This window comes from Pelodiscus sinensis, chromosome 6 (assembly GCF_052426305.1).
Source record: "Pelodiscus sinensis isolate ZL-2025 chromosome 6, ASM5242630v1, whole genome shotgun sequence".
Taxonomy (NCBI): domain Eukaryota; kingdom Metazoa; phylum Chordata; order Testudines; family Trionychidae; genus Pelodiscus; species Pelodiscus sinensis.
The window spans coordinates 20,298,665-20,312,333 of record NC_143057.1 but is presented as its reverse complement, the minus strand read 5'-3'; the positions used below and the strand labels follow the sequence as shown (position 1 = coordinate 20,312,333).

At 43.5% G+C, this 13,669-nt stretch overlaps 1 protein-coding gene across 1 annotated transcript in view; it reads right to left on the bottom strand.

Annotated features, from left to right (window-relative positions):
- SLC24A2 (solute carrier family 24 member 2) overlaps positions 1-13,669 on the bottom strand; it is a 181,950-nt gene that overhangs the window by 84,172 nt on the left and 84,109 nt on the right. Inside the window, exons 4-5 of the mRNA XM_075931491.2 lie at positions 6,158-6,196; positions 938-1,046 (exon numbers count right to left, since the gene is read on the bottom strand). Coding sequence (XP_075787606.1) covers positions 938-1,046; positions 6,158-6,196 — 148 coding nt within the window. The remainder of the gene's footprint in view (positions 1-937; positions 1,047-6,157; positions 6,197-13,669) is intronic.

The following is a 13,669-nucleotide window of genomic DNA, read 5'->3' as shown; positions in this document are numbered from 1 at the left end:
GTAGACATACCCTTAGAGATTTAGGGCCAGTTGAGCCCTTCACATCTTTTAGGAAGAATTATAACTTTGAAAAAAATAGATGATTGAAGATGACATATCTTACTTCAGCAGGGACAAGTAATGTAATCACAATACCCAGTACACAAATAAATACCTGGGTTTGGATATTTAGAAATCCACTTGAAAGGCATGGTTGACAAAGTAATACTGCACTTTTGATAATATCAGCAAGAGTGTGAGAAAGAAAGAAAGAAAGAAAGAAAGAAAGAAAGAAAGAAAGAAAGAAAGAAAGAAAGAAAGAAAGAAAGAAAGAAAGAAAGAAAGAAAGAAAGAAAGAAAGAAAGAAAGAAAGAAAGAAAGAAAAAGAAAAGGGGAGAAGAGTGTTGGAGATCAATGATGGCTCTTAGTTGATTGTGGATAATCACATTCTATCTGGTTTTAGCGATTATCCATCCAAAGTCAAGATTGCAATGTGTCAATGTTGTATACATTCCATATTAGAAATTAGTTCCATGTTTAGCTTCCCTGTGATATACTGACATCAAAGCTAGGAAAACAAAATTGACATCCCGTACAAGGAGCAGTAAACATCTAATTTTTACATCCCTGTCCAAATGAAATTTGTTCAAGCCCCAACTAAAGAGAGAATGTGCTAGTACTTACAGTACATCCCCCGGACAGTCATGGTTATTATTGATACCGCAGTGAAAGCAATCCCTAGATGTCACAATCCTTTGTGGCACTCGATATACCGTGGCATTAGAATGCAAATACTCTCACAGATTAAAAAACTCAAACAAGCCAATAATAAGCAAACCAAAACCAAAGAGAACATCATTAGGGAAAGTAGCTCAAGTACAAACAACATTTTTGTGAGTAATGGGGGAAATATTTTTTGTTTTATACAGCAGAGAAAGAAAATAAGTTATTGGAATACCTTCAGCAAGTGGGTCAAGTGTGTGAATCATAAGTTGAAAGATGCTGTTCCTCATTAAACTGTTGTGGAGAGATGCAGAGCTCCCACCTCGTTGGAGACGTGGCTTGGTCTGAATTCAAAACCAAAATAAAAGAAGGAATTAGGTCTCCAGTTCCTTTATGAGCTATATTCATCTTCCAGAGACATTTCTGATTTTCACTGGTCACATTCTGTACTAAGCAATATGACATGTACACCCCCGTTCATCCCAAAAGAGCCATCATCAGTAGACTGGTACTCAGGAGATATGGCTTTAACTCCTACTAATCCACAGACTCTTTCTGCTGCATTGGGCAAATCAACTAACCCCTTGGACTTAGTACAGCCTAGAATTTAAAGGTATCGAGTTAGACGGTTACTTTTTATAACTGGTGTTCTTCAAAATGTGTTGCTTATGTCCATTCCAATTTAGGTGTATGCATGCCGTGTGCACAGTTGCCAGGAAGCTTTTCTCTAGCAGGGAATTGACAGGAGGAAACCCCTAGAGTGGCACCAATAACACTAGATACATAGCACCCTGCCAACCACCTCTTCCTTAGTCCCTTCTTGCTAGAAGTTACTCTGACAGAGGGGAGGCAGGAGGGTTTTGGAATGGACATGAGCAGCACATCTCAAAGAACACCAGTTATGAAAGGTAACTGTCTTTTCTTCTTCAAGTGATTGCACATATGCATTCCAATTTAGGTGATTCCCAAGCTGCTATCCGGTGGAGAGGTCGAAGATCACCTGTCAGCAATCTATAAAACCGCTCTCTCAAACGCAAAGTCCTCTCTAGACTGATGTTGAATGGCATAGTGGGACATAAATGTGTGGTCTGAGGAACACGTGGCCACTTGACAAATATCTTGGACACGAACATACGCAAGAAAGGCCATTGACAAGGCCTGTGCTTGGGTCAAATGGGCAGACAGTTGAGGGGCTGGCACTTTCACTAAGTTGTAACTAGTACAAATACATGTGAGGATCCAGGAAGATCTCCTCTGGGTGGTGACAGCTAGCCCTTTCATCCTATTGCAACAAATAATTTATTGCATTTCCTGGACAGCTTAGTAGGTAAAAGGCTAAGTCACGCCTGACATCCAGGGAATGTAGGGACTTGTCCTGGGAGGAAAAAAGTGAGGCTTGGCATAAAACATTGGCAGAATAATGTCATGTGATACATGAAAATGGGAAACCGCTTTCAGGAGGAATGAAGGATAGGGTCTCAACAGAACCTTATCTTTAAAGACAACAGTATAAAAGGGTTCTGATATTAACACTTTTAGTTCAGAAACTCGTCTGGCCAAAATAATGGCCACCAAATATACAACCTTCATAGATAAAAACAACAATGAACAAATAGCTAACCTCTCGAATGGTGGAGCCATTAACTTTGACAATACCAGGTTTAGATTCCATTAGGGCGCCAGGTCCCTCATCTGAGGATATAAACTATCTACTCCCTTAAGGAATCTGTTCACCAAGAGTCCACAAATACTGAACACGCCCACCCACCCCCCAAAAAAGGAACACCAATATTGCGGCCAGATGAACTTTAATGTAGGAAGTGGCAAATCCCTGTTGCTTTAACCCTACAAGGTATTCTAGAATAAGGGGAACCGAAGCCTGCATTGGTGGGTACCCCACTTTAGGGCCCACAAGGAAAACCTCGTCTATTTAGACGCATATGTGGCTCATGTCGAAGGCTTCCCACCACCAAGTAAAACTGCTCCATCTCCTTCGAGCACTGTAGCTCTATTGCTCTCAACCATGGAGCCACCACTGAAGGACATCTATCACCAATGCTGATACTGTTAGCATCCTGTCCAAATGATATGGCTTGTACACACTTGCAAGCCACCTCTATAGTGGACAGAGACAAAGCTTGCCAAATACTGTGTACAGATGTGGTCTTGAATACTGTGTACAGATGTGGTCTCCTCACCTCAAAAAAGATATATTGGCTTTGGAAAGGGTTCAGAAAAGGGCAACTAAAATGATTAGGGGTTTGGAACGGGTCCCATATGAGGAGAGGTTAAAGTGACTGGGACTTTTCAGTTTAGAAAAGAGGAGACTGAGGGGGGATATGATAGAGGTCTATAAAATCATGAGTGGTGTGGAGAGGGCAAATAAAGAAAAGTTATTAGTTCCCTAAATAGAAGAACTAGAGGACACCAAATGAAGTTAATGGGGAGCAGGTTTAAAACTAATAAAAGAAAGTTCTTCTTCACACAGCGTGTAGTCAACCTGTGGAACTCCTTGCCACAGAAGGCTGTGAAGGCTAGGACTATAACAGAGTTTATAGAGAAGCTAGATAATTTCATGGAGGTTAGGTCCATAAAAGGCTATTAGCTAGGGAATAGAAATGGTGTCCCTGGTCTCTGTTTGACAAAGGCTGGAGAGGGATGCCAGGAGACAAATCGCTTGATCATTGTCTTCCGTCCACCCTCTCTAGGACACCTGGTGCTGGCCACTGTTGGCAGACAGGATACTGGGCTAGATGGACCTTTGGTCTGATCCAGTACGACCATTCTTATGTTCTTATGTAAAGGGGACAATGTGGGTGCAAGAATCCATGTGCCCCCAAACCCTTAGGCAGGTCCTGGGAGGCTGCCTTGTACAGGAGCCCTCTGTGGAATGGTGCTGAAGTGAACAGTCCCCACTAGCGGAGCAGTGCCATCTGGGAGGACTCCGTCATATATAGGAGCCCTCACTAGACCACTGTAGAGGCTGATGGTCCAGGCTCCATGATCAGTGCCAAGTTAGAGGACTCCGCCTTGTACAGGAGCCCTCACCAGAATGGTGCTGAGGTGAAGACAACCTCCTTAACATAGGAGGCTTCTCCCTTGATTACACCGGACCTGGTACCGGTGATGGGGCCAGAAGGGACTCTCTCAGCGATGCTGAAGAGCCCAACATCAACTCAATGAAGTTCCGGGCCATCTCATATATCTCAGGGGTGATGGCACATCCACATCCTACATCTGACTCTCCCAGAATGGGGAGTCCACCTGCACCAGAGTTGATGGAACTGGCAGTGGCTCCAATGGTGCTGTATGGGTGGATTGTTTAAAGGGTGCCCCCCTTAAGCTTCTTAGCTTTCAAAGTGGGGGACCGGCCCCTCTCCTGCCTCTGCCTTTTCTTGTGCACCGGAGAATAGGATTGGTGCTGTGAGATAGTCTTTGGCGCTGGTGAACATTGGTGCCGGGAGGGTTTATACAAATCTTTATGCAGAGCCAGTGCATGCTACACCGAGGCCGACAATTCCAGTCCCACAGCCTGTCATGCCAGATGGGGCTCCACAGAGGCCCCCATTAGGATATTTTGGAGGCAAAATTCTCTGTCCCTTTGCATTCCACTTATCTGCTAAATGGTCCACTCCTAGATACTTAAGGCAGGAGTTGAGTGGATCGCCCGTAGGCATAAATTTTGTGCACTGTTTGCATTGCTTGAAGCCAGAGAGCCAAGGCATGCTCTGGCCCCCATGTGGCAGGGAACATCAAGAGTCCCCACAGCAAACTTATCACTCAACTATCAGCTATTTAAAACTTGAGAAAACTATCTACGACACAGAGCTTGGGAAGGCACTCTTGCAGACGCTAGCTCTGACAACTGTCACTGGCAGTAAGAAGGAACTGAAGGAGAGGGCGGTCAGCAGGGTGCTATATACCAAGCCATATTGGCACCACTCTAGGGGTGTGTCTAAACTACATGCCTCCGTCGACGGAGGCATATAGATTAGACAGATCGGCAAAGGGAAATGAAGCCGCGATTTAAATAATCGCGGCTTCATTTAAATTTACATGGCTGCCGCGCTGAGCTGACAAACAGCTAATCAGCTGTTTGTTGGCTCAGTGCGCTAGTCTGGACACTCCCGCGCCGACCTGAAAGCCCTTTATCGACCTCCCCGTTATGCCTCGTAGGATGAGGTTTACCGGGGAGGTCGATAAAGGGCTTTTATGTCGGCAGGGGAGCATCCAGACTAGTGTGCTGAGCCGACAAACAGCTGATCAGCTGTTTGTCGGCTCAGCGCGGCAGCCATGTAAATTTAAATGAAGCCGCAATTATTTAAATCGCGGCTTCATTTCCCTTTTTCGAATAAACTAATCTACATGCCTCCGTCGACGGAGGCATGTAGTTTAGACGTACCCTAGGTGTCTAATCTATAGTATCCTGCTAGGGAAAAGCTTTCCAGCAACTGTGCACACAGCATGCATACACCTAAACTGGAGTGCATATGAGCAACCCTCAAAGAAAAACATAATTTCCAAAAGTCTAGTGTAGAAAAGGAAGTGTGAACTTTATGTGCTAAATTTTCAAGTTAAAACCTGGAGAGATTATTTTACGGCAGAGAAAGAGTAGCTGACAGTATTAACAATCTTTAGTTTCATTGCAGAACTGTTTAGTTCTGTCTTTGAAGTATACCAGCTTCTCATTTCAAATGCCTGCAGTCCATTACAGACCTTTAGATATAATCAAAATGATGTAGAAAAATATTTTGAAAATACTCCATTTATACGATAGAATCTTAGACAAGCCTTAGGTCAGTTATAGTAATGATGTATGTCTCTATGCCTCTGCCTATGGTTTTCTATCATATGTGTTGGAAAGGTTAGGAAAAAAAAGGACTTCCAGAATGATGATAAATAACATACATGCGCACGCACGCACACACAAACACATACACACTAATGGATCTAAAATAAACTATCTTTAATATATTTATGAGTTTTTTATAAATACCAAAAAGAGATTCCCCTTCCCGTGCCAATAATTATATAGGATAACAGCAGCTGCAGTAGTACATCCATAAATTTCTTAGAGAATACATTTTGTAGATGGCAATGTTCACAAATCACTCCATTTAGTTCAATAAAAAATAATCAGGATCAACAATTTATAAAACTAAAACTCCTGCCAAATTAATTATAAAAAAACAGCTGCAGGACATGGCTGTTTTCAATGAAAGCTTCTACAGGGCAAATACATTAAATCTTGGCACCAAATGAAAAACGGTAGAACTGAATATCAGAATTAGTTAATCACTTTAACACTGGAACTTAATTATTTTTAATGCACAGCAGCATAGGAAGGATGATAGTTTATTAAAGTGCTGAAGTGTGCTAAAGAAAAGTAAGATTTGTCTCGCTCACAACTTCCAGAAACAAATGCCCAGACATAAATACACAAATTGCTGCCTACCGTCAGCGTTTGGTCATCATGATCCTCAGCGTTAGGTGGCTGCATGCCCAGGGAAGAAAAAAAGAAATGTCACATGGTGAACAGTCATTTTCAGAGAAGAACATCAAACAATGGACGAGACAGTTTGAACAGCATGTACTTGTGAACTGAATGACATAGATATCTATGGGCTAGAACAGGATTACTCAACTTTGGAAGCCCTGGGGGCCACAATGAAACTCATAGCACATGCTGAGGGTTGCAACTTAAGTGTGATTGTACATACATACAAATATATATGCAAATACATGCTAATGGATTCTTTCACACTGACAGGTATGAATACAAAGATTAAGGCAAGACTACATAATGCACAGGCCCCATTTAAGTCAGTTCTGCTGATATTAATAAAATGCAATATTTACCCGATTTCCACCCTGATGACAGCACTTTTAATGAGCAATGACAGTCCAGGAATTGAACTACTAAAACGCATATCAACAGAAGACCATTATATTGACTACTTTTTTGTTTGGCTCATACCCGTGGGCTGCATGTTGAGCCCCGTGTAAACCCAAACTGCACTGCAGGCCACAAACAAGTGGGCTGCGTGTTGAGTAGCCCTGGGCTAGAATGTGATTTCATAGCTCTGGAACTATGGGTACGTCTAGACTACATGCCTCTGTCGCCAGAGGCATGTAGATTAGGCTACCAGACATAGGAAAATGAAGCAGAGGCATACCTGGGTGGTCGACAAATACCTTTGATGTCGCCACCCGAGCGTCCAGACTATCGTGCTGAGCCAACAAACAGCTGATCAGCTTTTTGTCAGCTCAGCGCGGCAGCCATGTAAATTTAAATGAAGCGGCGATTATTTAAATCGCCGCTTCATTTTCCTATGTCTGGTAGCCTAATCTACATGCCTCTGTCGCCAGAGGCATGTAGTCTAGACGTACCCTATGATGCCAAAGACCCTAGAAATTCTGTAAGGAACAGTAGATTCTTTTGAAAGATTCGGGCTGAAACGCTCCTGAAACCTCTTATCATTGGCAACATAATTTACCTCTGAAATGTCACTGAATTTCAGGGCCTCAAATGTAGCCAATGGGCTAAATATTGAAGACCTCCTTTTTTTATATAGTCTTTAATGAGGCAAACTCACATTGGCTTTGATGGGAATTTGCCTGAATGTTATGTGTAGTAAACTCAGTAAAGTCAACAAGATTGGACCATTATTGATAATGATTTCAAATGATAATCCGATATCTATTGAAAAAGGTATTATGAGTTGTTATATAAACTTTTTTAACCAACACACAGTTTAATGGCACTCAGCAGAATACCAGGAAGTCCTAACAGACAGGATCAAACAGTTAAGTACCAACATCATGGCAGCAGAGTATTGCCCTTCTCCAAACAAGAATCAGATTCTGCGGTGGATTCTGAAGACATTGCAAACTACAAAACAGGTGACTGTGTCACAAAGCTCTTTCTTTCAGTCTTCTGAGCATAATAATGATGAGACAATGACATTTATGTGATGAAAAACTGGGAAGACTTTGGGTTTCTCTGCAAACAAGTTGATGCAGTGATCTCTAACCAGTATTATATACCAGGGTTGTTGCAATGAACAAAAAATTTAATAGGGATGGTACCCTGGATGTTTTATGCCACCACAGAACTGTTTCCATAAATATTTTTAGGAGGATTGTGATAACTGACACTAAACAGAGTCATAAAATCTTTCTTAAATCTGCTGAAGCCCACAATATAGCATTAACTCACCAGGAAAACATAGTAAACCATGGTTTATAGAACAGTGCACACTTTATAGAGTCAACCTCATGTGATAATGCCCCTTCCCTCAAAAAGGAAGTGTTGTAAACCATTTCCTCCATACCAAGATGCCTTTCTTTCTATCAACAGCTCAATAAAATGATGCTGGATTCTGTAGCACAATCTCCAAGGAGAATTATCCAGTGCAATGAGCTTAATTTTTGACACACATTAAAATTAACTGTCAACATGCTTTTTCAGTTAGCAAATTTAACCCTGGGGGTTAAGTAGAAGAGAAATAATTATGAAACAAATGCTGATACTGAAGTAATCCATGCTTGTTGCACAGTGATCAGAGAAAGAACAGGATTTAATTTTTATGTCTAAAATATCCCCAGCTGAGAACATTAATCTTAAAAAAAAATTATGTGAGTAAAGGCTACATATTGGTCTGCAATGAATTCCATGCTATCTCTTAAGCCAGGCTGACTCAGTAAAATAACAACTGGAAAATGACCCATTGAGAGAGAGCTTTTATTAGAACTTTAAAAAAGAAAAGAAAATTTCTGCAGTAAAAGGTCCACAAAATGTGCTCATTTATCTTTAGACAATATTTTTGATGAGTATTGTTGGGGCGATGAGGCTCAGGCTTCAACATCATCCCCAGAAAGTCTAATGCAAGCCTTTGTGAACAGTTTGAGAAAGCTTGGTCTACCCTACCAGTGTATGTTGACATAACTACATTGCTCTGGTATATGGATTAAGTGACCAAGTTATACTGACCTAATCCCCAGTATAGCCAGCACTATATCAACAGGGGATAAATATATGTGTGAGGGCGTAGGGTTGCCAAGTGTCCGGTTTTCTACCGGACAGTCTGGTATTTGCACCATCTGTCCGGTAGAAAAATTCAGAAAAACATGTGCAATGTCCAGTATTTTGTGAATTTCCAGCTGGGCGCCGGAGGGAAGCCTGGCGGGGGCAGGGGCAGGGGTGGGGGAGCAACTGGGAGGCGGAGAGCAATTGGCTTTGGGAGCCCTGTGGTTGCGCGCAAAAGCTGGGTGGGGTGGGGCGGGGTGGGATGGGAACACTGGCCGGGACTCCCAGACACCGGCCCCCTCCGCCCAGCTTTTGCATGGGACCAGAGGCTCCCAGGACCAATCGCAGCCCCGCCTCCCAGCTGGGAGCCTCTGCAAGCAGAAGCTGGGCAGGGGGGAAGTGGCTCCCAGCCCGGCTTCTGCTGACAAGTAAAGGGAGTGCTTGCTGGGGGCGCAGCTGGAAGGACTCCGGCTACGGCCAGTGGATGCACCTCTCTCCCCCTTCTGTCCCCCTCCATCTTCCCCTCCAGCCCCACGGCCCCCAATCCCCCCCAGCTCTGCTTCCCAACCCCTCTTCCTGCCGGCCAGCCCCACGGCCCCCAACACCCCTCCTCCGCCAGCTCTGCTTCCCGCCCCCATTCCTCCGGGCCCCCTTTCCTGCTGGCCAGCCTCACAGCCCCCGATCCCTCCCAGCTCTGCTTCCTGCCCCCTCTTCCTGCCAGCCAGCCCCGTGGCTCCCGGACACTGCCCCCCCTGCCAGCTCTGCTTCCTGCCCCCCTTCCGGCCAGCACCACCCCCGGACACGAGGAGTAACGGTAGTTCGAATTAGGATCTTTAATTCGAACTACCTACTCCGTGCCGCATGTAGCCGCAGGCACGGAGTTCGGACTAAGGGGGATTTAAAAATGGCAGTGCCCAGGAACATGCAAATGAAGCCCGGGATATTTAAATATCCCGGGCTTCATTTGCAATTCCGCTTGCCCTAATTACCCTACCTAGCTCGAACTAATGAGCTAGTGTAGACGTACCCTATGAGGGTAATGTCTTCACTAAACTGCACCCGTAGGTCGAAATAAGATATACAAATTGCGTATCTTATTTCGATCTAATTTCAAAATAGCTTATTTCAAAATCTGGAGTTGTCTACAAATTTTGAAATAAAGCGCTATCCTGAAATGTTCCTTATCCCTCATGGAAGGAGGATTCCAAATAGCAGGCATGTTTAAAGGTGCGGAATAGCTATTTTGAGATACTTGCGGTATACCAAAATAGTGCTGCTGTCAAGATGTAGCCTAAGGCTACGGCTACGGCTACGGCTACACTAAGAACTTTTTCCAGAAGAGGAAATGCAAATGGAGTGCTCATTTGCATATTCTCTTCTAATCCTTTTCTAATATTCTAATTAGAATTCTCTTCTAATTCTCTTCTAAACCAGATAGGTGCACAGCAAATGCTGTAGAATGTGGATGCTTTTGACATGCTTGCAGGAACAAAATATACTGTGCCAATCACAGACAGGGGATGGTGATCTTTGAATTTTCATTACTCAACCAAATCTGAACGGATTATCAGGAAGCCAGCTATAAGGCACTTCATAAAAACAGTTGCACTTACTGTTACAATGGATAGTCAAGTATCAGAGGGGTAGCCGTCTTAGTCTGGATCTGCAAAAGCAACAAGGAGTCCTGTGGCACCTTATAGACTAACAGATGTATTGGAGCATAAGCTTTCGTGGGCAAAGACCCACTTCGTCAGATGCATGTGGGTCTTTGCCCACGAAAGCTTATGCTCCAATGCATCTGTTAGTCTATAAGGTGCCACAGGACTCCTTGTCGCTTTTACAGTGGATAGTGTTATTCAACCTTAGTACAGGCTGATACTATAATGATGCATATTGATCTACTTATGATATATCTGCATCAGGACAGCATGGCACTCTAAAAGGTGATTCACCCTGAAAGAGGCCAGGCATCACCATCACTGTCTTTCTACCTTCACTATTTCTGATGTGGGAGGCCAACTGTGATTTCCACTAAGGACTCTGTTGGAGCCCTGCCATAAACTGCTGAGGGTATATGCAGAATCAGTGCACCTTCAGCTGCCTTCATAATGTCCTCTTTCTGGCTGGTACTGTTCTCATCACCTCATTTTCACTGCTGCATCTTTTCAACCTCACTAGACTCTATGCCAGTGGGATCCTGCACATGGATTTCTGCCAGCTTCAATTGATAGAAACCTGAACTTGATCTGAGTCTGAAAAAAAGAAAAATAAAATATGACAGGAATGTATAAAATAATGAATGAACAGAGAAAGGCAACCGAGCACAGCTAACAATTACTGTGTTCTGTAACATCAGAACAAAAGGACACTTAAAAGGAACAACAGATAAAATGTGTGAAAGGAAAAACTTTAATCACACAATATATAATCAATGTGACTCATTGCCACAGGGTGTTGGAAAATAATAGAAAAAGTAAAAAGAAAGATTTATCATATTTGCATCAAAAATGGAAAAAAGAAAAGTAGCATTTGACCATGACAAAACTTCCAAGACTACTAATAAACATACTTCCTGGAGTACATTCCATCCCTTGCATAGCATTTCCCATTTATGTGTATAACAGGGTTTTAAGCTTTTCCCTGAAAATTCCAACATTAGCTACCTGAGAAGGGCAATCTATTTAAAAGAAAGAATACTTTTTAATTTGCACTAAGAGTGAGCAAATACTTTGCAGTTGTTTGAATAATCAAACCCTGATTCCTGCAGCCTTTTGATAGTTTCCCACTGTTTCAATATGCATGCCTACATTTTCTTGTAACGTATCCAGTGATGCAAGTAAAATAAATGTTTTATCGGTACAGAGGGAACACCAGCTAAGGGAGGTCACGTGATCTCGCTGTGTGACCCTCCATGTGAATCTGCCCTGCTCCCAGCCCAACGCTCCATTGCTCTTTCCCTTCCATGCCCATCCCACATTACCTGGGAGGGCTGGAGCAGTACAACTGCTGGAGGAGCTGCTGGCAGTTTGGCAGCTTTCCCCACTCTGCCCTTGCCAGTGGCAAAAGCAGCAGAAGCCGTAGCCTGGACCCGGCCCTTTCACAGAGTAGCAGCCCTACTAGAGAATAGAGCTGAGGAAGGTAGGGCAGGGCAGTAGGGAAAGGAGCAGAATTCCATAAGTTCCTCTGGATGCTCTACCACTCTGAAGCTGCCCCCATTCTCCTGTGGGGCTCAATACAGATGGAGCTGGAGGACAGGCAGCTCCATGGAGAGGCTGGGAGCCAGACAGTGTCTTCCCCGTATACTGTACCAGCCAAAAATGTCTTCCCGGTATAGTGTACCAGCGTATGTCTATACTTGCACTCTAGTTCGAACTAGGGATGCAAATGCAGGCATTCGAAATAATCAATGAAGCGGGGATTTAAATATCCCGCCCTTCATTAGCATGATCTCGCCGGCGCGTTACTCTGAATACCAGCTGTTTCAAAAGTGAAAGTTCACGCTGGGACGTGTTAGTTTGAACCAAACCCCTTGGTTCGAACTAACGTTACTCCTCAAAAAATGAGTTTAGCCATACCTACAGACTGTACCAGCCTACTTACAATGTTGTATGCACTATACTCTTTTACATACATTTGTCTGGTTCTTATAGTAAAACCCCCTCTATTTAGCAAAGAGAAGCCTTTTACACTTGTTGAATTAATCATGCAAAGAAAATTATAAGATAAGAAGTCTGAATTCATTATAGTTTATGCAAATATAATAGGTCTGCAACTATCCCATTACAAGGTCTTTCATTGTATAAAAACAATACTTCTGTTGCTATTAATCATACATTCTGGCTCTCAAATCATCTCGTATGCATGTAAAAGCAGTTGTTAATGCATACAGTACAGACTGTTCTCTTCACAATCTTCACCCACACTTTGGGAAAATGAAATCTCTATCTAGCTAACTCATGAAAAGTGATACGGTCATGCCAAAGTTTCTGCGGCTCCAAACAAGTTTTGATGAGTATAAGCCATGACCTATTACACAGCGTTTTTATACACTAGGGGTACGTCTACACTGCATCCCTAGTTCGAACTAGGGATGCAAATGGAGACAACCGAAGTAGTTAATGAAGCGGGGATTTAAATATCCCGCGCTCCATTAACATGATCTCGCCGGCGCGCTAGTTCGAATCACAGCTGATTCGAACCAGGAAGTGCGCGCCGGGACGCGTTAGTTCGGGCTAAAGCCCTTAGTCCAAACTAACGTTACTCCTCATTTTTTGAGGAGTAACATTAGTTCGGACTAAGGACTTTAGTCCGAACTAACGCGTCCCAGCACGCACTTCCTGGTTCGAATCAGCTGTGATTCGAACTAGCGCGCCGGCAAGATCATGTTAATGGAGCGCGGGATATTTAAATCCCCGCTTCATTAACTACTTCGGTTGTCTCCATTTGCATCCCTAGTTCGAACTAGGGATGCAGTGTAGACGTACCCAGGGATATTATATTAACCAAAGTCTGCACTAAACATGGTGGCTACGTCTATACTGGCCACAATTTCCGGAAAAGCCATGCAAATCAGGTAAGTCAGGATAGGGAAATCCGCGGGGGATTTAAATATCCCCCGCGGATTTAAATAAACATGTCCGCCGCTTTTTTTCCGGCTTGGGGAAAAGCCGGAAAAAAAGCGTCTAGACTGGCGCGATCCTCCGGAATAAAGCCCTTTTCCGGAGGATCTCTTAGTCCTACCTGAGTCTAGACGCTTTTTTTCCAGCTTTTCCCCAAGCCGGAAAAAAAGCGGCGGACATGTTTATTTAAATCCACGGGGGATATTTAAATCCCCCGCGGATTTCCCTATCCTGACTTACCTGATTTGCATGGCTTTTCTGGAAATTGTGTCCAGTGTAGACGTAGCCGGTGAGTTTATGAGGGTTTACAAGAAATAAA